The sequence below is a fragment of the Pholis gunnellus genome (assembly GCF_910591455.1).
Source record: "Pholis gunnellus genome assembly, chromosome: 13".
In the NCBI taxonomy this organism is placed as follows: Eukaryota; Metazoa; Chordata; class Actinopteri; order Perciformes; family Pholidae; genus Pholis; species Pholis gunnellus.
Genome location: NC_136540.1, coordinates 1,248,966 through 1,271,434, shown reverse-complemented (window position 1 = coordinate 1,271,434; position 22,469 = coordinate 1,248,966). Strand labels below are relative to the sequence as shown.

General features: G+C 39.3%; 2 protein-coding genes across 2 annotated transcripts; one reads left to right on the top strand and one right to left on the bottom strand.

Moving 5' to 3' along the window:
- Positions 1-3: 3 nt before the first annotated feature.
- On the bottom strand, positions 4-9,768 carry LOC306705040 (solute carrier family 22 member 4-like). Its single transcript, XM_079171689.1, has 11 exons — positions 9,301-9,768; positions 8,739-8,921; positions 7,338-7,441; positions 6,378-6,532; positions 6,076-6,247; positions 5,462-5,588; positions 2,828-2,925; positions 2,351-2,565; positions 1,015-1,197; positions 680-815; positions 4-251 (listed from the first exon to the last, which is right to left on the bottom strand). Exons 1-11 carry the CDS (start codon positions 9,505-9,507, stop codon positions 182-184), a joined length of 1,650 nt encoding a protein of 549 aa, XP_079027815.1. The 5' UTR covers positions 9,508-9,768; the 3' UTR covers positions 4-181.
- A 2,323-nt stretch (positions 9,769-12,091) lies between these two features.
- Positions 12,092-18,912, top strand: LOC306705151 (sodium-dependent phosphate transport protein 2A-like; the record flags this gene model as incomplete). Its single annotated transcript, XM_079171851.1, has 12 exons — positions 12,092-12,227; positions 12,846-12,989; positions 13,106-13,217; positions 13,311-13,506; positions 14,617-14,712; positions 14,816-14,867; positions 15,799-15,966; positions 16,068-16,184; positions 16,822-16,946; positions 17,434-17,546; positions 18,205-18,488; positions 18,692-18,912. The coding sequence occupies 12 exons, from the start codon at positions 12,092-12,094 to the stop codon at positions 18,910-18,912; spliced, it is 1,764 nt and encodes a 587-aa protein (XP_079027977.1).
- Positions 18,913-22,469: the final 3,557 nt, after the last annotated feature.

Sequence of the window (22,469 nt, the reverse complement as noted above, 5' to 3'; positions counted from 1 at the left end):
TACTCCACAATATAATTCTGCTATTTCATTTTTACATGCAGTAATATTTTCAAATTTAAAAAGTAAATACATTTTACTCAACTTTAAAAACAGATTATTGAAATATTAAGAAATATAAAAAGTAGTAGGCTAAAAATATTTAATATCAACATATCACCTACATCAGTAAAGTGCTAGATAGTCACAGTGGACTGTCCTGGAGTACCACAGGTATTCGGGGTTTTTTTCCAGGGATGCATGGGCACTTTATCCTGTTATAAGGACAAAAAGAAAAGACAGATAAAACATTATTGGTTGCAAGGTTCTGTAGATAGCGCAACAATAAGAGAAAAAAGTATAAATATTCCTTTGCTGCTATCAACTTCATCATCATCATCGCAAGCAGCAGACTTCACTTGTGTCACATTAGCACATCAACTTAGAATATGTTTTGTAAAGTTTTAGTGGGAAGACGTTCTGTGGGATAACAATGCTCACCACTTAAATCTAGTAATGGTCTGAAGTTAATCCTTGAACCTGAAGAAACAGGTTCTTTTTGCCAGAAACAAGTTGTAAACAGGCAGTGGTGGAGGAAGTATTAAGATCCTTTACTATACTTACACAAAAAAATTGTGTTAAACAAATGAACCGTTGATTAAAACGTAATATATAAAGCTCCATAACAGAGGTAGCAGCCTACCTTTCTCTCTTATGCATCTGTTGTATAGTTTCAGGTAGAGGTCGTCCAAAACTCTCTGGAAGGAATAGAGCAGCAAAGGCAGACACAACAGCCAGAGTCCCCATTATATTATTAGGAAGATTTAATAGGTAGATGTCTGAAAATAAAACAAAAAAAGAGAAGGGGAGGTTTAGATTGGAGAAAAGTCTAGGTGTGAATTTGAGAGTGAAAAACTGGTTTCCAAACTTAAGGTGAAATAAGATTAAATGGCCCAGACCACCTGTACGTCAGTGCAGCTGCTTATACATGAAATGTGAACTGGGGTTGTAATCATCATCTGAACCCAATCTACTCACTGAGAGTTATCAAAAATGGTGCGATGCAGTTTCCCAGTCTGCCAACAGTGGAGCATATCCCCACCGCTGTGTTCCTGAGCAATGTTGGGTAAAGCTCTGCAGTGGCAGCAAAAGCCATGGAGAAAGTGACGGTAACGGCATATTTAGCCAACATCTCCAGTGCAATAGACAGATTTGATAGACCTAAAGGAGAAGGAAATATTTAGTTAAAGAAAACCAACAGAATAGAAACAGACAAAACTGAAGTAACAATGTGTACTCGTGTGTCCGGATCATGCAGCTACTTTCTCTTTTGGCAACACTTTATAATTACAAGAGGAAAGTGACCCAAAACCTTGATATACACACAAAGCACCACAATGCACAAACATTTTATGTATTCTTGTACAAGAATATTTTACTGCAAAAAGGTGAAATTGACCCCATAAACAATATATATATATATATATATATATATATATTTATTTCTGCTTAAATATTATATGTTGGCAGTGCAAATTACTACTTTTTTATTACATTCCTGCTACAGTTACACATCCTGTATTGCTGGATTTAGTGCAGCGTTAACATTTCAACAAACCCTGATTGGTGTTTCTGGGACACCAGCCAAGCTGCGTAAGAGTAAATTAATACATTCATCTCAGAGCTTTTTGATATTTCTGCATATTGTACTTCAGTGTTTGTAGTACTGTATTTCCTCAATGCGTCAAGATATTCACATTCTGTTTTTTCCCACATTTAGAGAAACCCCCTGCCCACCATCACACCAAATCTTGGATCATTCAGAGTTTTAGCTATAAAATTACATGAGTTAAAGTGTGTCCTCTCCCATTCGGCCTGGCATTATTTTTGCACTTCTTCTTTTATGGGGTTTAACACAATATCTTTCAATTTAACCACTATTGAGATAAAATATTACAAGAATATACAAGAATCCATTTCATGTATAGAGAACATTGTTTTGCTTTGTTCTAGCTCCGGTCAGGGTATCTTGAAAACTAAAGCTTTTGAGGGTCTTCCCTCTCGCCTAAAAAAATGTTACAAAACACATGTTTCAGTAACGCATAACTAATGCCTGACTGATGATGATTTAAAGCACACTTTAATGCGAGATGTATGATTAATGTATGCTAACCGTGAAGGAAAGATGAAGTCAGTTGAAATGTATGATTAGTCACTCCCCAATTGTAACAATTCAATAGTGTTAAACACCAAGATGCTTAAAGAACAGCTTCTTCTTTAAAAAATAAAATGATTTCTCTGAATTTCACCACATGAACAATCACTTTGCATCAATAATCTTTGAGTATAGAGTCACGTTTTTTTTCTTGCTTACGTTGCGGCACCAGTTGAATGAGAAACAGTGACACTGCTTCAAGGAGTAATGTAAAGCTGATAGACAGCCGACGTGGAAAGAATCGCAGCGCCAGCCAGCCGGTAATGTATGCTGGTACCTCCACCACTGCTGAGATGAAGCAGCTCATGTAGGGGTCAGCATGGAGTTGGGATGTGTTGAGAGACAGGCCATAGTATCCGGTACACGTAGAAAACCTGGGTAAGACAAGGTGCTAAATGTGCTTCATATATAAAAAAACGTAACAGAAGAAAAATCACCCTATGGCTGTGGATATTAAAAAACAATGATTTTATTCAAGCATTCCCTCTAAATGTTGCTGTTTTTCCAGCATTTGTAGCGTATTCCTGTATGCTGCATATGATAAGATCTTCTCTTCATGTCAATGTGTTGACCTCTCAGACAGTAACTGTTGATAACACAGAAAAATATCATTGTTAAGTTCAGCTGTTTACTCACGTCACCAGGAAGAGAATGAGTGTTGTGATTCTGATGCTGCTGGTCCTCAGCAGGTCCAAGGCATTGTGGTGCTCTTTAGTCCCCGTCTTATTATTAACCTGCAAGATACAATAGTGTAAGTCTCACCCTCTGTTTGTTGTGCCCTTTCAGAGTAGCCCAAAATCCCTTTTTTAGTAAGGGATATACAATACATGCGAAGGAAAGAGCAGCCACCGACAGGCCAGAGAATTAGAGAGTTACTTGTTGAGACAAAATGACCCGTTTAACATTAGTTTTAAACTAAAACCAAAACACTAATATTTGTAGGAAAAGCATTCCACTGTTCTGTTGCTGTAACAGTAAAGGAAACAAATATTAGTCACGAAAAAAACAAATTCAAAGCTCAATAAGGTTTATTTTTTTAAAAATATGGAAATAGTGGTATGAGTGCATTAAGAGCTTGTTTTAAGGCTAAAGACAAGCACACTGCAAAAGAAATCAAATCAACAGTTTCATACTATGTTACTGACAAATGCAGTATGCAGTATGTACTGTTTACTGCATACTACCTTTATCAGTAGTATGTAATAACCAGTTTTGAATACAGCTCTTGACTTTACAGGGATCAAAACAGGCAGTGGTAGTCACAAGCTGATGCTTTATGCAGACGATGCTTTAGTTTTTATGACAGAAGCAGAACGCTTCCTGCCCTCCTTTTTTTAAAACCATCAACAGGTTTTCGAAATGATCTGGATACAAAGTGAACCGAGCCAAATCAGAGTCACTTCCTCTGACTCCTTAAGCTTAAGCTTTGTTCATACTCAAACGAAGGTTGAATATCCTGTAAACAATTTCATTTGGCTCCATTAACTCAAATGTAGATTTTTTTTTTAAGACATTCGGTTTCTAAAGCATCAAAAAACCAAATTGGCATTCGTTGTGTGATCCCTAAACATGAAAATAGTGTTTTTAATTAGTGAACTATTTGTGACAGTCACTTCAGAAAAGCTCTAATCGTGCACGTTAAGAGCGGGCTAAGTTACACAAGTTCAGGCGCGCCAAGTTCCATAAATTATGAGGTGTGACAAGTTACATAGATTCTGAGGTGTGCCAAGTTCCATAACTTGGCGCGGCAAGTTACAAGCAGAGCGACCACGTGCGGAGCATTTGCACATAAAGCACAGGCCGTGATTCCTTACGGCGAGTATAAACTATGCTTTACTATCTCAAGACCTTATTCCGACTTTACTTGGCCAGTCAGGCATCACATTTCCCCCCCATCGCTGTCTGACCTGATCCTTGTGAGCTCTGAACCCACTCCGAGACAAATTTAAGACCGATATAGACCGGTCGTCCCCACTATTTACCTCCCTCTGGGGTCAGGTCAAAGTCATAAAAATTGACCCCGTGGTTTAAACTTGAGAGTCCTCTGTGCAGCCTGCTGCCCTCTATGCATTACATCACTACTAACTTTCACCAGGGGCACAAACTCATCCTATGCTTCCACACGTGCAAAGGGTTCGGAAGAGGGTGGCTTTCAAGTTCAATTTCAAACCCTCACCTCCATTTGGCTCAAGCCTAAACTTTGCATTGGGAAATCCCCATTTCTCTGGATGTCATGGGCTGACAGGAATATTGGTTCTTGGGGAGCTATATGAGGTGGGGTACACTTAAATCCTTAAATGATCTGAAGACACAATTTCTGGAAATAATTTAAACTCAAGATAACTATTGCTTCATATCTTTGGATCTCTCTCAACACCTCCCCCTACTATATGCATCCAGACATAAATCATGGTGGTCTTTGGTGAAGGACGCAAGGCCGTGCTCTACAATTCTACTGTATATAAAATGCACAGACAAACCTCAGTAAACCTTGTAAACATGAGTTTATGGTCTTAATCTCTAGTTTCAAGTCTTCTTCGATACAACATGATGTTCATTTAGTAAATGATGGTCCATTTAGAGTCAAACAGACCATAAAGCAGAGTATGCTTTAGGAAAGGCTTAGTGTGATTGACAGGTTACTGCCTCTACCAGAGCCGTATACGGCGTCTCTACGTCACTCCTCCCAATTTCAAATATGGTAACATCCATTCACTGGTTGCAAAAAGTAAAGATGGCCGTAATCCAAGATGGCCGTAATCCAAGATGGCGGCGGCCAAATTGCCGAACTCAAGACTTCAAAACATCAGTCCACAAACCAATGGATGACGTCACGATGACTATGTCCACTTCATATATACAGTCAATGGGAGGGACTCAAAGATTCAAAATCCTAGTTACACCTCCAGTGCTATTTCTCACATTTATTTCCACGGCGGGCGATTGGAAGTATGTAAGATTGTTTGGAAATGTTCGGTGTCTTTATTTATTTGTTTTACTAACCCGTCTGTCTGTCTGTCCCAAAGGGTGTCAGCTTTTATACTTTCAAGTTTAATATTGCTGGTTGAACCAGATATTTGTCACGTGTATGCTTGTAAATATTTACCTTAACATGCCACAAAAAAAGATCATCTTCATCATTTTGCTTTTGAAATGACTAGATTCATTTGGCGACGGTAAAAACCTCCAGTGTGTCCTGGGTGTTTCGGTAACACCAAGGACAACATAAATTAAGATGTTCCAACAAAAAGCATCATCAAGTCAACATACACTGTATTCTTGAAATATGACCGTTGGAGCCTGAACTTTGTTCCACTTAGCAGCCTTTCTCACGACGCTCTCAGCCTCCTCCACTCTTCCCTGAGTGAGTAACCACCGAGGAGACTCTGGGATCAACCTGCCTCAGAATTCAACAGAGAAACAGAAAGGTGCAGGCTGGATCAAAGCTGGTGATTACAAGTTATAATACTTCCCTTGGGAAAAAATGTTTTCCTTATTAATAAGAAACAGAATGTATCGTTTTTATTTTTTTAAATTGATAATCATATAATCGAGTCTTCAAATGTCTTATACCTGGATTTAGAGTACACGAACATGCAGTCAATTAGTGTGCTTAAGGGTTAAATATAGTCAATTTGAAGTATGAACCCTTTGAATAAAAGTTTCACAGGTCTATCTGTCTTTTAGGGAACAAAGTCCTGCCCAATTATTCAGAAAGTCTACAAGTCAGTTTACCATTTTTTTTTTTAAGCAGTCAAGGCTGTAATCTTTGGTTTCAAGATTTTTTATTACAGCAAATATCCAAATACTCTAAACTGTCATTTGACAAAACATGAACTTTATGGAAATTCATAGTACGCTTTCTTGTAGTGAGTGCAACCTACCACCAGAGGGGGAGATAGGCCAGGCAAGGCAACGACAAAGACAACAGGAGAGATTTCCAGTCCCTTAAAAAGTAGGCGCAGAGAGGCAGCAACATGTAGCCGATTGTAAAGCTTAAACATGAGCCCAGAGATGAGTAAAGGACGCGTAGATTGCCTGTCAAGATCTCAGTGCCTGCAACAGAAAAATACAAAGACAGAAACACGTGGTGAACAAGTGAAATGCAAGTAGATCAGTACACTTGTTTTCAAATCTGTAAAACTACTGTGGCAGTATTTATATAGAAAACGATTCTTATATGTACCCAACACAAGAGCAGCAACAAAGTTGGACATTTGTCCCAAACCATTGATGAAGAGAAGGACAGTGAACATAACCCATGAGGTAGAGAAGACTTGAATAAAGGTAAAAATCATCTGGATTGCCATGGTGGCAAAAAGAACAGGTTTTCTTCCAAATCTGTGAGAGAAGTAGAATAAACCACATACAAATGAGAAATCAATACCAAAGTATATACAATGAACATAAAGATGAATACAAAATAAATCTACACTTTTTTTTGGTTTTGGAGATCTGATCAGCAGATGTGTTCAACAAACATATTGAATTAGTTATTTAGTTATTAAGACACAAAGGTCTGCTAATTATTGTACAGTACTCTAAGGCTAATTAAAGTTTAAATACATACATTATTTAATAAAGCAAAAGTAGCAACACCACATCTAAATATAGATATATAGATAGTATTGACCATTATAAGAAGGATAAGTGTCGCTTACTGTTTTCCCAGTATAAAGGAATGTGCTAAAAGTAAAATGGACAAATTGGAGTTAAGAGTTACAGCAACATTTTAAGTCTACATGTATACAGATATTTTTTAAATCGGATATTTTCCTCTACATTCTAAAATATACATTCCGTCCAAATGACCTTCGTTTAACAAAATATCTCCGTCCACACTAGAGCTCAAAAACGACTATGGAGTGTAGTTGTCGCTTCACTTTACAATATAAAGCGAGCCCAAGAAAACGTTGATTTGGAGTCTTGTTATACAAAATATTCAGACATCTCTGTTGCCTTTCAAGCCAAGGAAGACTCGTTTACCCGTTTTAAAACATATATGTGTACAGGGCCTCAATGAGTGGTGAAATGTTCAGTCCAGAGTAATTAGTCGAGTACTACAATATATGGGTATTTAAAGAGGTAACTGCATGTATAAAAGCCATGCCTTTGTATGAACTGTATCACATGGTGTCCTCAGTACCTGTCTGAAAGCAGTCCTGAGAAGAAGGATCCAAGAAGAACCCCAACGAAGAAAACTGTGGAAATGAACGTCAGCTTCCACTGCTCACTGCACACCAGGTCAAACTGGAAAATCCACACGAACAATTAATCAATTAAATGCATTGACTGGGGGGGGGAATCCATGTTAATATTGTGAGCCTAATTTATTTGTTTTCGGTCAATTTGGTGAATTTGCAACTGCATTCTTAATTCTTCACATGCTAAATATGTTTGTATTTCAAATGTACTGGTGTAAAGAGTTTTGTTGAGAATTTGGTATTTTATGGAACACTGATGTTTGAGAATTTGAAAAAAATGGCTACATGTGTACGTTATAAAGCGATGCATAACGGTGCTTAGTTTAGTTCACTTCATTTAAATGAACCCAAAGACTGAATCTGTTCTGTGTCCTTTCATGAACCGTGTGATGATACAATGGGACAGGCAATCTATTGACTTCTGTAAGTAGCTAGTCACTCTATCCGCACGGCAACAAAACAGGTTGAACAGAGAGTGAAGGGGTGAGGTTTACATTCAAAAGCATTTCCTCTTCAAGCCCATGCATGCAAATACAAATCACACGAGAGAAACACGGACTCGGTCCAGACCAGGCGGCAACCTCCAGTTCTCCAGAGTGAAGCCGATGCAAAAGTGTCTTAAAACTTGCATTCTCTCTATTGACCAACGGGGGCGACTCCTCCGGTTTCAAAAGGAAGTCTGATTGTATAGAAGTCTATAAGAAAATGACTCTTCTTCACTTGATTGGAGGAGGTTGCCGCCTGAACTAGGAGTCACTATTTACGAAACTTGGTCAGTGCTCCTCAGTGTCTGACACCAACTCTTTGTTTCCTGTGAAGATGGAAGGTTCATTTGAAAAAAAACATTATGCATGAAACGTCACTCGCCCCTAAATGAGTAAAAATAAACAATTTGAATGCTTCGTCAAGGGTTAACACTCTTGTCACAGCGTAAAGCGAAAGCACATTACAATCACCAGAACAGAGACAACTTTGTTCGGTAATTCTTTTGTAACTAGTGTAGCATTTAAGCATGGTGGGATTAAGTAAGCTAACTAGCCAGCCGCTAATTGGGGGAAATGTAGTAACTTCATTCACACCAAAGACTATTGTGCCCAAACAGCCAGCGTGGCAAAGAATATAACGGTCACCAGATAAACCGCCAATCACAGCAGAGTAGTACTGGCTGTAATGGTTTCTGGCAGAATGGACTTGCATGACTGATCAGGCCGACTTGTATTTACTTGCAAAACTGACGCTAGAGGAGCATGTAGAGCGTCATAGTTTGAAGTTTAGTGCCAATACACACACTGTGGGGGACAAAATAAATACATACTCCAACAGGAATACACACACACACTCACCTCAGAGACGATGGTGGACTGGTAGATGTCTCTGCTGTAGCTCCACCCGTCCACACATCCCTCCTGCTCCAGGTCAGTGAGGTTGACGTCCCTCCCAGGAATGAGTCCCTGAGCAGAGAGATTTCTGACCACATCCAGCCTGAACCTGCTGCATCTGCTCAGCTGCTCTTTCCCATTCACCACCTCACAGTCACAATGACACAAACTTCATTAGTGGCAAAAAATACTAAAACAATATGTATTCTGGCAAAAAAACAACAACTTTTAACTTCATTGCAAACCTTGTGATTTCCCTTGAGCTGGTTTAAGACCATGCTTTGTATTAAACAAGAACACGTACCAACACATCTACAGCGAGTACTATTATACTCAGGCCTCACAAAGTCATCTCTGTATTGTTAATGATGGAACCTTGCCATACATGCATAACAGAACATGTACGACTATAATCAAAGTATGTTGTTGTAATTTTTTGTTGCTAAGAGTTTATTTTGTGAAACCTTGCCATCTATGTGTCGAAAGACCAAAAGTGGCTCATTGCATGAACTCTCTGTCGTCTCACCTCTATCGGTATGAGGGTTTTATGCCAGTCTTCAGTTAGGTTGAAATCAGGAACAACGCAGTGGTGACTTGGCGTGTCAGTCAGGAAAACAAGGGTGAAAGCACCAAATCCATTGGGCACGATGCTGGCACACAGCAGGAAGAACATGACCTGCTGGAAACGTCCGCACTGACCCAGAAAAGCGACGCTGTCAGCGTAGTTCTTCATAGTAAAATAATCCTCGTCGGACTACTATTCTATCCACATTCTTCCTGCAGCTGTGGCATGCACAATCTAGAAGCTATGCCATGTAGTTTACCTGGAGCATAGACCGAGTTGAAGAAACGGTAATTACGGAGCTACATTCCGAACCTGACCAACATCCTGTCTCCTACAAAACAAGCCAGACTGCATTCACATCACCACAAAACGACCATATCAGCCAGTGTCCCTGTTTTACACCACTCAGAAGGCAATGTGATTTTTGGAAGAGGATCACACTCTGATACTCTAACATTAAGGTGTGGTTGTAATACCAGTATGTAACTGTGCGTGATTCTCAACTGTGACGCCAGTATACCCTCGGGGCTTTTGTGCAAATGTATAATTAGCGAGCTTAAGTGGTTGCACAATCTTTGTTTTTTATCATTATTTTAACTGTTGGCAAAAATCCTGAGTACTAAATCCTGGAATGGAAAACTGAAAAGCTTCAAATGTTCCTCTCTATTATAATGGCAATAGAAATATTTGTTTTAAATAGTTTGAGGTTTTTACTTCAGGTGCTTATTCTTCATACCCTGGTGTCTTAGAGAGGAGTACATTGAAATGTTTTCTGTGGTGATATAACCAGAACAAAAGATAACGGTGATTGTTGTTAAGTTTTTATGTTATTACGCCATAAATTGTTGTCGCAGCTCGCTGGTTAGAGAGCGGATGCAGCAACCGGAGTGAGGCAGCAGAAACAGTGCAATGATTTAATTAAAATATGCTGACAAGCTTGAGTCCAACTGAACAGGCAGGAAACAGCAGGAAAGGACAACAGGAAAACTTGAACAGAACGCCAAACATAAATGAAGACAAAAGGACGAAGAGCAAACTGACCTGTTTTGAACTGGGAACAGGTGAGCAGGAGCACAGGCGAAACTAGGGCGGGGCAGACGATCACAAAGGAGGGAAAACAAACAAAGGCAGCAAGTAAAACGAGACACGTGACGTTACTTCCAAATAAAAGCAGGAAACACTAAAACTGAATGAAGAAATACCAAAAACACAACATTCTCCAGAAACAGAAAGCTCAGATGGCATGAGCCATGCCGTGACAATTATTGCAGCATATATTGCCATACTAACTATCACTGTGTTGACGATCCATTTTGAAATAACTAAAAAAGAAAGTGATAGGTATGGAAGCCCATTCCCGCCAGCAAAATAAAATAAAAAATCCACCCGAAAGAAATTATATATATATCCACCCAGAAAAAAAAAAAAAGATTATGTTTTTTTTGTTTTTTTTTTGCATGTCGTATTTGTTCTGGAAAAAAGTAAAAAAGAAAAAAAAAAAAGATTATGATTTTTTTCTTTATTTCTTTTTTGCCGGAAAAATTACGACATGCAATTCTACACAAGGTAACTATTACTGGTGACTTTTGTAAATGTTAGATGTTATATATCATTATAAGTATTAATATGTAGAATTGCATGTCATTTTCATGGAAAGACTGGCGAGGGGATGAAGGGACCTGTGAGGAGATCGTCACTGAAGCGCATGCGCACTTCTAATCTCTTTTGCTAGCAAAAAAAAAAATCATAATCTTTTTTTTTTTTTCTGGGTGGATTTTTTATTTTATTTTGTTGGCGGGAATGGGCTTCCATAGTTATGACTTCTTCAGCATTTGAAAACCAAAACATAGCTCTTACCTGAAACACATAGTTTGTCGTATTATCAACACCTCTGTGTAGGATTTGAAAATGGCTAACTGATGACTCCTAGAGGTAGTGTCAGAGAAGGACACACAGCAATATATAGTTTCAGGTAAGGTGAATCTTAATTCTACAGCATACAATTGTATTCTAGAAAACGGTGTGCTTCCAACGTTAAGAGGTATCTTCTCTGTTCTAACACGACAATGCCCTTATTCAGAAAGCCTGAACAGAAACCAGACGGTGGACACAGATAGTTGACAGATGAAGACAAAGAAGGATTAAAAGAATGAATGAGGCAGGGAGTCTTGGCTTTCCATGAGTTAATCTACACCACACAGTAGCACCTCCCTTCCTTCTGCATTCTCACACGTCCTCTTTCTCATCTTCATGCCTCATTCTGCCTTTTCTCTTTTACTATATATAAGTAGTCTATGAGGCAAAGAAAAGTCCCGTTTTCATCTTTTCATTCAAAACATTCATTCTTCATTTCTCACTATCTGCTGCAATTTATTAAGTCAGCATTCACTTTCTGAAGCAGAGGCACCATTTCATCAAAACCCACAGGTATGTGGAAATAATACTGTTTGGACAAAACTATTATTTGAAGTTGCACTAATTGTAAGCATTTTTTTTGCATTTGAGTCACAGTTTTGTTTACAATGAATGTGATTTGTAATTTAAAAACAAATCTTTGTTGCACTGATTTGGAACTATTTGACCATGCTGCTTTAGTTTAATGTAAACGTGTCGCTGTAATCTTTCAGTGTTCTGTATGTTATAACTTCTTCTGCTGCTTATATTTAAATAGTCCCAGTACTATTACGACAGGCACTGACCCCTTTTAATTCAGCTTCAATTACCTATAATCGATGCCCTCCAGGATTTCACCATGGAAGCCCAGGTGGAAACACAGCGAGTGAAATCTGTGGTTTCTAATCTCTGCAAAATCCCGCTCCTCCTCCTGCTCCTGTACCTCTTCGTGTGCTCCCTTGATATTTTAAGTTCTGCCTTCCAACTAGCTGGAGGTAAGCAGCCTCATCGTCAACGTCTTTAAATCGATATAGCACCATACGTAGTATTACAGATATTTAATTTTGCAGCCTAGTATCATGGCAGTTAGGGAAATCGTCACAAAATGCAATCTATTGGTTTCCTGTACAGGGACACGGATTGTCTGTCTTTTTTTGTGTCGCTGAGGACGAAAATAAGGCCAATGGAAACTCAATTAGGAGCCTTAATTGTGGCGGACACACAAATTAAATGCATCCATGTGGTGAAGCAACAGTCAAAGCAAGTGATGTGCTTAATAATATCCAAAAAGACGGCTGTTGGTGGGCGAAGGGGAGGTGGATGAGTCCAGCAAACAGGACTTTCAACCAGAAGGCTGGTGATCGACATCGCATTGTGGTTTTGGTTTTGTTTCCTCAACCTAACTGTTCTTTTTTTTTTCGCCTAAACTCAACCGTTCTTGGCTTTGTTGCCTGAAAAATGTGCAGCCCTGTACATGAAACCAATAGATTGCATTTCTTGACTATCTCACGTGCTGTCCTGATACCGTGTTGAAGTTTGTGTTATATTTACAGATGCTCAGCTTGATTAAAAATATCAAAGCTGTCCCCTCTGTCTGTGTCTTTCCCTTCAAGGAAGGGTAGCAGGAGACATCTTTCAGGAAAATGCCATCCTATCTAACCCACTAGCAGGGCTGGTGGTGGGAATATTGGTGACAGTGTTGGTTCAGAGCTCCTCCACCTCTACCTCCATTATAGTCAGTCTCGTCTCTTCTGGTTGTGAGTTCAAGTGCCAACAATTCCACAACAATGCACATGTAATATAGTTAAAACATGTCATGGCAGCATTTCATTTAATCCATCTAAACTTATACAATGTCTGTCTTTTGGTTCAGTGCTGGATGTTAAGTCAGCTATTCCTATTATCATGGGCTCCAACATCGGAACGTCAGTCACCAATACTATCGTTGCTCTAATGCAGGCTGGGGAACGAGATGGTTTTGAAAGGTATGGCTGCGTTTATGTGCCATTTTATATATATATCAAATGTATATTTATTGGTATGTTTATCTTAAAAATGAATGATTGTTTATATTCTAGGGCATTTGCTGGAGCTACGGTGCACGACTGTTTTAACTGGTTGTCTGTCTTGGTGCTTCTCCCTCTGGAAGCTTTGAGTGGGATGTTGAGGCGACTGTCGCAGGCCGTGGTCGACACACTGCAGCTGAGTACTGGAGAAGAAGCTCCTGAACTCCTCAAAGTCCTCACTGAGCCACTCACTAAAATGATTATCCAGGTACTGTGCTGGCATATTTTTCCATAAGCAAAGGAGGTATTTTCTTTCATTGCTCAAGATAGATACAGAAGCAAATAGTTTGAGTTGAGGGAGTGATCAACGGATGCTCTTCAGAATGAATAGTAGTAGGAATATCAGCTAAAAAACATATTTTTAATAAAAAGCATAGACTGTATGTAAGAAGTGGACATAGTCATCATAACTTCTCCCATTGTTTTGTGGACGGCTGTTGTGAAGCATTGAGATCGCCATCTTGGATTACGGCCGTCGCCATGTTGGATTTTTGCAACCACAAGATGGAAGTTACCATATTTGGACTGAGGAGGAGTGACATAGAGACGCCGTATACGTCTCTGGTAGCAACTCGTCAATCACAGTAGCCCCGCCCCTAAAGCATCCCCTGCTTTATGGTCTGTTTGACTCTAAATGGACCATCATTTACTAAATGAACATCATGCTGTATTGAAGAAGACTTGAAACTAGAGATTGAGACCATAAACTCATGTTCACAATGTTTACTGAGGTAATAAATCAAGAGAGAAGTAGAGTCATTTTCTCATAGACTTCTATACAACCAGAGGAGTCGCCCCCTGGTGGACACTAGAGAGAATGCAGGTTTAAAGCACTTCCTCATTGACTTCACTTTACGGAACCGGAAGTTGCCGCCTGATAAAAAACATTAGCTCTGCTGTAATCTTTGCTAACAAGTTGTGCTTTCCAGGTCTTTCCTCTGGGCCTTCACTGAATTTGCTTCCGTATCTGTCTTGAATTTAAAAACTTGCATAAAATGGAATTTGCAAACCCAACCAAGTAGCGAAAACTGGGACAAATACTGGACCAATTTCAAGGCACAAAAACATGGGAAAATTAGGTTCCAGGTCTCCAGGTGGAAAAATACCAAAGTTACCCTTTGAATATAGTTTGCATACTTATTCTAAATCAGTGTAATTGAAGATGGCAGCGGTAATAAATGTTGGTTACCAAACAAAAACTAATATATCAGTAATATTATCATCCCCATGTTTGTTGTGAATCCTCTGCTTGATTGCAGCAACGAACTGTAAACCTAACAAACCGTAACAACGATGTCATAACATGATCTCTGTGTAGCTGGACCGGTCAGTCATTACAGCCATCGCTACAGGAGACCAGAGTGTGAGGAACAAGAGTCTGGTGAAGCAATGGTGTGAAAGCACAACTATGAAGGTACTAGTAAGACTCAATGCGTCTCATTTTTAAAGACACAAAGAGACGAATCATGCTCATGAATTGAATTTGCCAAACTAACATTGTTTGTCATTGCTGACAGGACAATGACACATCCTGGGGAACACACAACCATTCAGAGCACACACAGAAATGTACAGTATGCTATTATGACAGTTTAAGTATTTCTGTGATTGTAAGTTTTGATGCTCCCGCCCTCATTTATGTTTCCTTCTCTGTTTTAATCACTCGCTTAAAAAAAGAAAGAAAAAAGGGACAGTTCACTCCAAAAAAAATCGAATTTTCTTTCGAGTAAAGTTCCGACATTAAACTGCTCACAACAGTAGGCATGATGTGAAAATATAATGTCACGATATATCACAGATCGGATACTTTTAGAGTGAAAAACGAAATCTTAAATACGGAGGTCAGAAATCATACGCCCCCCCTGCATGAATAATAATTAAATCCTGCTCTATTTTCTACATGACAGTTTGACAAACATGTTAGTGAACAAATTTGCGATCTTTGCGATATTGGGCTGTACGAATAAAATTTAAATGGAAGTGAATGGTGAGCTGGACAGCTTTGTCAAGTAAATTTTGACAATATTCACAATTATTCAGATTATAAAAATTCACCACGATCAACTTATTATAAGTGGGGTTTTTGTATCGCGATCCGTGATAAAAACCCTGCATTCTCCATCTCTAGTCTGTGGATTGTCTCGAGAAAAGGGTCTTGATTTAAGGAAAGAGTCGTTACTGTTGAGTTTTTCAAACATATTTTTTGGCGCTTTGAGCCCCACAAGGAGAATACCATCTAGTCCCATTATTATTATTATCTAAACTGATAAATAGCACTCCAGGTTTGGTTTCTTTGGTTTGGGGTGAACTGTCCTTTTAACTTGGGCATCAAATCCTTAAAATGCTCTGCAAATGAAGCTGATTACCTAGTTTGAAGTCGTCTCAGAGAAGAACTTTCCTCACTTTTTACATCTTGGTACTTCAATTTTACACTCAAACAATCTTGTTCTCTACATCAAATCCTCACGAAACCTCCGGTCTCTCTCTCTCTCTACGCCAGGCAGGCATCTCTTTGTGGACTGCTCTCTGTCAGACTTGGCCATAGGTCTGATCCTCCTGGCTTGCTCCCTGTTGGTGCTGTGCAGCTGTCTGATGCTGCTGGTTAAACTGCTCAACTCCCTGCTGAAGGGCCAGGTGGCCAGTGTTATCAACAAAGTTGTAAATACAGGTAATAGGAATATAGTTTTTTACCATAACACATTACAGCTTTTACAGCAGTGATAATGTACAAGAGGACACGCTCCTGAGCTGTGTTGTTCTGTCCTGTAGATTTCCCCTTCCCGTTCACCTGGCTGGCAGGTTTTCTGGCTCTATTAGTGGGAGCCGGCATGACCTTTTTGGTTCAGAGTAGTTCTGTCTTCACCTCTGCCATCACTCCTCTCATAGGTAACACACACACGCAATCATAAAAAAAATGACTTACTACTTTATTTACTATGCATAACACACGGAACTGAGCGAGGCAACTTTCCCCACTTCAGTGCTTTTACAGCTGAATGCAGCGCTCTCCTGCTGGCTCGGTTCAGCATTAACAGGACTGCAGAAGATAATGGTTGAGCATGTTTGTTAAAAATTCTCCAAGTGTAGGAAATTGGCCCAGTTTCAAATGCATCTCTACAACAAATGTTTGTTTACGTTTCCCATGTATTCTTATAAGTATCTAAACTAATCGTATCGCGCCATCGGCTGTGAAACGCTCACAAGAATCTTTTGAATGGACGAAAATATTGGACTGAATATGTTCTGCTCTCTAACAAGTCAGTGATACGTCTTATTAATCTAAAGCTTGACTGGAACCATCTCCATGAAAGCCAAGTCACAAATTAACATTTTTTTAAGTGATGCGTTTTACCTGACTGACAGTGCATTTCATCTTTTACTATATTTTGCTTGGCTCTCTTGACTTGATGATTTGTTTTATCTTTTATTTTGTGTTTTAAGTTAAATTAAAGAAACATTCTAGATTTTTCCAAATGCATAACAAGAGCTTTTGTATTAAAGCTGAGCTGCTATGAACCCTCAGGGATTGGTGTGATCAGTATTGAAAGAGCCTACCCTTTAACCCTGGGGTCCAACCTGGGAACCACTACAACAGCTACACTGGCAGCCCTGGCTAGTCCTGGAGATAAGCTAGCTGCTGCCACACAGGTATATACAGACACACACACACACACACACACTGTTAAAACTGTCAAACACACACACTCTCCCATGGTGCTCAATGGGTCCAAACTCTCCATGTTTCATTTTCTTAAAACATCCACACACACACACATATATTTGTTCCTACTGCCACTGACATTCCTGCTGTAGCACTGCAGTGCAACTATCATAGAGGCAAAGCACACTTAAGTCCTGGACCCTGACGCTCTGCTCTGGCTATAACCCTGATGCTCTGGGTTCATTTAAGGCCATGGCACCGTTGTCGCATGTCAAAGCCCACTCCATTTCCACACTGTCCTCTGTCAAATAAAGGGGAAGGGAAAAATAAAAGAAAAAAATAATTGTTGTCATCACTTGTGCAAATGCTTGCTTTCTATGTTTTATACTGTAACTTATGACATCAAAGAGATCATATTATGACTTAACATAAGCAACCTGCTGACATCGCGCCTTTTTCGCTCTTTTCTTTCAGGTTGCTTTGTGTCATTTTTTCTTCAACCTCTTTGGTATCCTGCTGTGGTATCCCGTGCCAGCCACCCGCCTACCTATACGTATGGCCTGCGCCCTCGGCAACTGCACTGCCAGGTACGATTAGAGATTGTTTTGAGTAAAAACATAAACTGACAAGATGTCTAAAGATGGCAGCTGAACCTTCAAGGGAAACGTCTCAGCCCATCTCCGCCAGGTTTGTCAGCAACAACCACTGCTGTTGTGATTGAATGAAAACAAACACACTTCACTCAAAACTCAAAAACAAGCGCCAATGTATGCAGGCATATGACACACGTCATACAATCTTACCAGCTGAGGTACAGTGAGGTACTCAGCAGTGTGTGTACTGGTAGTTCCGTTAGCTGTTAGTCATCCACCCAACTGTGGCTGCAGAGTAGTAGACGGGTTGGTTGGCTTTGCACTTAGCTGTGTTATCACTAGTGGACCCTCACCGGAAGATAAGTGAGTGAGCACGTGTCAGCAAATAGCAGTATAAAACAGGTAATAAAAGGTGTTTCGAGAAAGTGTGAATCACCGCAACCATTAAAGGTCCTTGAGCATGCAGCCATAACTGACCACTCAAAATAACATGCGGTTTGCTAGAGCAGAATGTGAGATTAGCCGTGGACAGACACAGAGGTGCACGCACACAAAATGCGGCCGATGGCATAATCTTCCTGGCGGAGATAATAAAACTCCACACTAAATGAAAAGACTAGGATAAACTAACACAGCGCGCACACACACACAGGTACCGCTGGTTTGCCGTTATGTACCTCCTCCTCTGCTTCCTGTTCCTCCCGTCCCTCGTGTTGGCCCTCTCCATGGCTGGGTGGAAGGTGATGACGGGGATTGGCGTGCCGGTCGTCACGGTGATTATATCAGGTGTAACGGTTAACGTGCTCCAGGCGTGCAGGCCTGTTTGGTTGCCACTTAGACTGCGGAACTGGGACTTTCTTCCCGTTTGGATGACCTCGCTGCAGCCCCTTGATGACCTCATCACCAGGGTGACCCTGAGGTGCAGGCGCGCAAGAGGTAAACGTGAGACTTTTCAAGTCAACAAGTTAGCTGAATGAATAATGATTTAACAAATGTATATCTGGTTCCCTTTCCCCCCACTATTGAGATACAAACTCAACCACTTTGCTTTCACTTGTTTACATTACGACACTGATTTACTTCTTCCTGGTTGATGTTGCTGAGACGCTGACCCTCCTCTTGATGTGTTCTTCCTAAAGGTTGGCGCTGCAAGGGAAATGATGGCCCAGTAACATCACTGGAGGGCATTACCGTCAAGATCAACCCCGAGAGGAAAGTCAGAGGGAGATGGGAGCAGAGTGGGGAAGGACAAAAGATAGATGAGAGCCGGAGGAAGCAAGGGAACCGCTCGGCTGCAGAGGGGTCCATCAGTAAAAACACTAACTTTCAGAGCGCTCAACTGAGCAGCACTCAGTTGTAGCGCTCATAACCTGTGTTGAAGTGTGCATGAACTCAAAGACCTGTGTAAAGGTCATCAACTTAAAAAAAAGCTTTTTTAAATCGTGTGCGAACTCATTGAGCTGTGAGACGAGCTTCTGTTAATTTCGGGCAGATCGTTGCTCTCAGATGAGTCAGGAATGAATAGTTAATGAACAACATGTTGGATTCTTACAAACATACAGACAGACGATTATTAACACGCTGGCTTATAGTTAACTGATGCAAGAGGACTTTGTGAATTCTAATTTTAATAACTGGCTCTATATATATTTATGTGTTTAAGTCAGAAGACAGGTGTGTGAACTGGCTAATCAATGACATAAACGAGCAACTTCAGCAGAGATTTGAACACAGATGTTAAACATGCTAAAATAATTGCTTTAAATGTTTTTAGTTCTTCAGTGAATACATTTAAAAATGAAATCAATCTGTTGGAAAAAAAAGGATGCACAAGCATGAATGTGATGTTACCGGCTCTTAAACACACACGTGTGGGTGCTGCTTACTGTACCTGGTGCTAAAGCAGAGAGACAAACACTTCGTTTAACAAACTGCAACATGTGATGCAGTCTGTGAGTACTGTACAGTATATGTTGTCATTTTGTTTGTTAATTTGCTACACAGCACATTGAGAGGCAGGAAGTGTTTCATAATAATAATAATAATAATAATAATAACTATTTTACAATAATAATTATACTGTAATAATCATTATATTATAATAATAACCACAATTATTGTAAATATAACAAATAACAGAAATTAGTATGATTTTTATTATCATATTAGAAATTGGTCACTGGTTTCTGTCAATCAATTTGGATTAATCAACTAAATGATCAATTAGCTGCTGCAACCCAGATGTTGGAAAAAGTCACCACCCAGCTGATGAAGAGGACCATTCACAGACATTTTTACATTCCTGCATCTTCTACTTAACCGACTTTATTTTTAAAGTAGTTCCATCTGCAGAGCTGGCTGAGCTGTGAGGAACCTGTGAAATGTTACTTCCTGTTGCACAGTTTGAGCACTGACCTTACACGCACTGAAGTTTTCAATTGTTTCAACTTGCCGATTTGAAATGCTTTGTCTGTTCTGAGTTTATTACATTGCTTTGGTGAATTTCATAAGATAGATTGAAAATGCACGTGAAAACATTTCCTCCTGATTCTTGGTGGAAATGAACTCCTGGTTGTTACTGCCTCTAAATGACGGTTTAACTCAAATATCTGCAGATGTAATGTAAACATGCCAACGCCATGGAAATGTTTGGACCTGATTTACTGTTTTATACAACGCTTTATTGTAATGTTGAATGCAAACTAACACCAAAAAAACAGTTGGGTTGGTCTACGAGTCTTTCCTGTGAGAGGTTCAGATGCAGAGAGAGGAAAGCTGTGGGTGTTTTAACTGTCAAGTCTCACGGTGTTTATTTTTACACTTCTGAGAACATTTAGCGATGCCGATGTTGGCAGGTAATGTTTGTTTCAAAGGTTTGGCTAAAGTACAGCCACTTCCTGTATGAATGCTAAACAGTACACTGAGACGCAGGAAGGTTTTATCTCTTCACATCTTTGCAGAAACTCTTCATTGTCAGGCAGGTTTACAGCATAGTTGAGTAAACAATGTGACAACAGCATCCATGCATGAGGAACTATTTGGTTTATGAAATGTCTTCTTACCCAATCAAATGCAGCTCCTGTATCCATAAAACAATAGCATGCACTTAAAGACATGAGAAAGAAACTGGTATGCAGGAGCAACAACAAGTTACAACGAATGAAGTTCTGGAAATATGTTTTACTGCTCTGCTGACGTTTTACTTGACACTTAAAGAACGTATTCTTCATTTGATTGTTTATTCTATTGAAAATGTTGACATTTGTATTCTTTCATTATGTCTTATAATTGCACTGTTTATTATTATTATTATTATTGTGTAACAATCACAAAACCAAATGCCTTGAATGTGCAAAAGTTTTCTGATTCTGAGTCGCATATTCACAGCTGGAGGCTTTTTTCGGCAGTAGTCTAAAAACTCACCTCAGTAAGAGGTTTTATTTGTAACGTTCTTTAAATGTAACAGTTTAATAGCTTGACATTGATTTAGAATAAAAAGGTCAACGACCGTACACACAAATATCCCTCAAATAAATGTACAAAGCAGAAATGTGTGCGGTTACATTTAGCCAAATACTTCGGTTTGCACTACTTGATTAAAGTATAACTTGAATTTAAAACTGAAAGAAGAGATTAACTTGTTTAGTTGTACGGTAGATCTCAGTCCCCTTTGCATGAAGGGCCTCACATCTAAACACATCCTGTAAACTATGAGAGCGGCTCATAGAGCTGCTAAGATTAAACACGTCACCACAAGCGCTTCATGAAGGAGCTCAGAGGCACAATATACCGATTATCATGGTCCTCTGTATCCCACCACCTCCATAAAAAGACAGTTATTTATGTAACACTTTTTTTAACAGTATGAACGACTGAGACAAATAAAATGTATATTAAATCAATCTATATTTGAATAGCACCTTTCATACAGCTTAGTGCAGTTCAAAGTGCTTCACTGATAAACCAAAGAAAATAAGACGGAACGAGTGAAACAACAGAAAGAGAAAAACAAAATGAGACAATAAAATGTAATAAAATAGAATTAAAAGCCAGAGTAACAGTAGTAGGAAAACAGCACAACATGAAAACTATTCAATAATAAAATATGATACAAACAATTTTAAAAAGTTAAACAGTCAAAATGTCTCTAAACTGTCTGGATAGATTGTGTTAAATGAAAGGTACAGTATGTGACCTCTGTATAAGGCCTCTCTGTAAAGATGCACTAGCAGCAAAGATCTTTGGTCATAATCTAAGAAAGCAGAAAGCGTTTCAGGAAAATCTAACAGAATGTTCAAATGTTCAAATGTTCAAATTGAAGCCGGTAGAAAATCTTCAAAGACTTCCAGTCCACGGTGGACTCTGCAAACATGTGAAACTGTGGTTTCAGTGGTCACAGTCTGTGTTCTGCTAAGTAGAAGATGTTCAGCAGAAACTCGCCTTCTGTCAGCGGAAAATTCACAAGTCGGCTCCAACAGCCACGAAGAAAACATCGCAGCATTGTGACGCCGGTGAGCTACAGGTTTAAATTTAAACTTGTGCTGTGAAAACTAAAGGTGAGCAGAAGAATAATAATCTTCTATAGTTTATAGAAGATAGAGATTATATTTAACTTGTTATAGAACATAAATAAAATGTAACATTTGATTTATTACAACAGAAATAAACGATGATTTTCATCGGCATGATCTTCACGACTCTGGCAACAGCGGCTCTTGCAAAAGGTACATTTTAGTGTAAAAGTATATTAGTGCAGTTAACTCTGGTGTATGGACAATATACAAGTAAAATATGAATACAAATATTTAATTGAAGGCAGAAGTCTTTGAATTTAGAAACATTAAAATAGTCTCATTATTTCCCTTTTGAAATGCTGAACACAAATAAGAAGAAATAGTTCTTATCCGTTATTTACAG

Bases quoted from the DNA above. Each gene is read 5' to 3' on its own strand.
- LOC306705040 (XM_079171689.1), bottom strand. From the start codon at position 9,507: ATGAAGAACTACGCTGACAGCGTCGCTTTTCTGGGTCAGTGCGGACGT. The intron at 7,442-8,738 runs GTGAGTGTGTGT...TGGATTTTCCAG, and splicing joins AGTCCACCATCGTCTCTGAG to TTTGACCTGGTGTGCAGTGA. The intron at 816-1,014 runs GTGAGTAGATTG...TTTTATTTTCAG, and splicing joins ACCATTTTTGATAACTCTCA to ACATCTACCTATTAAATCTT.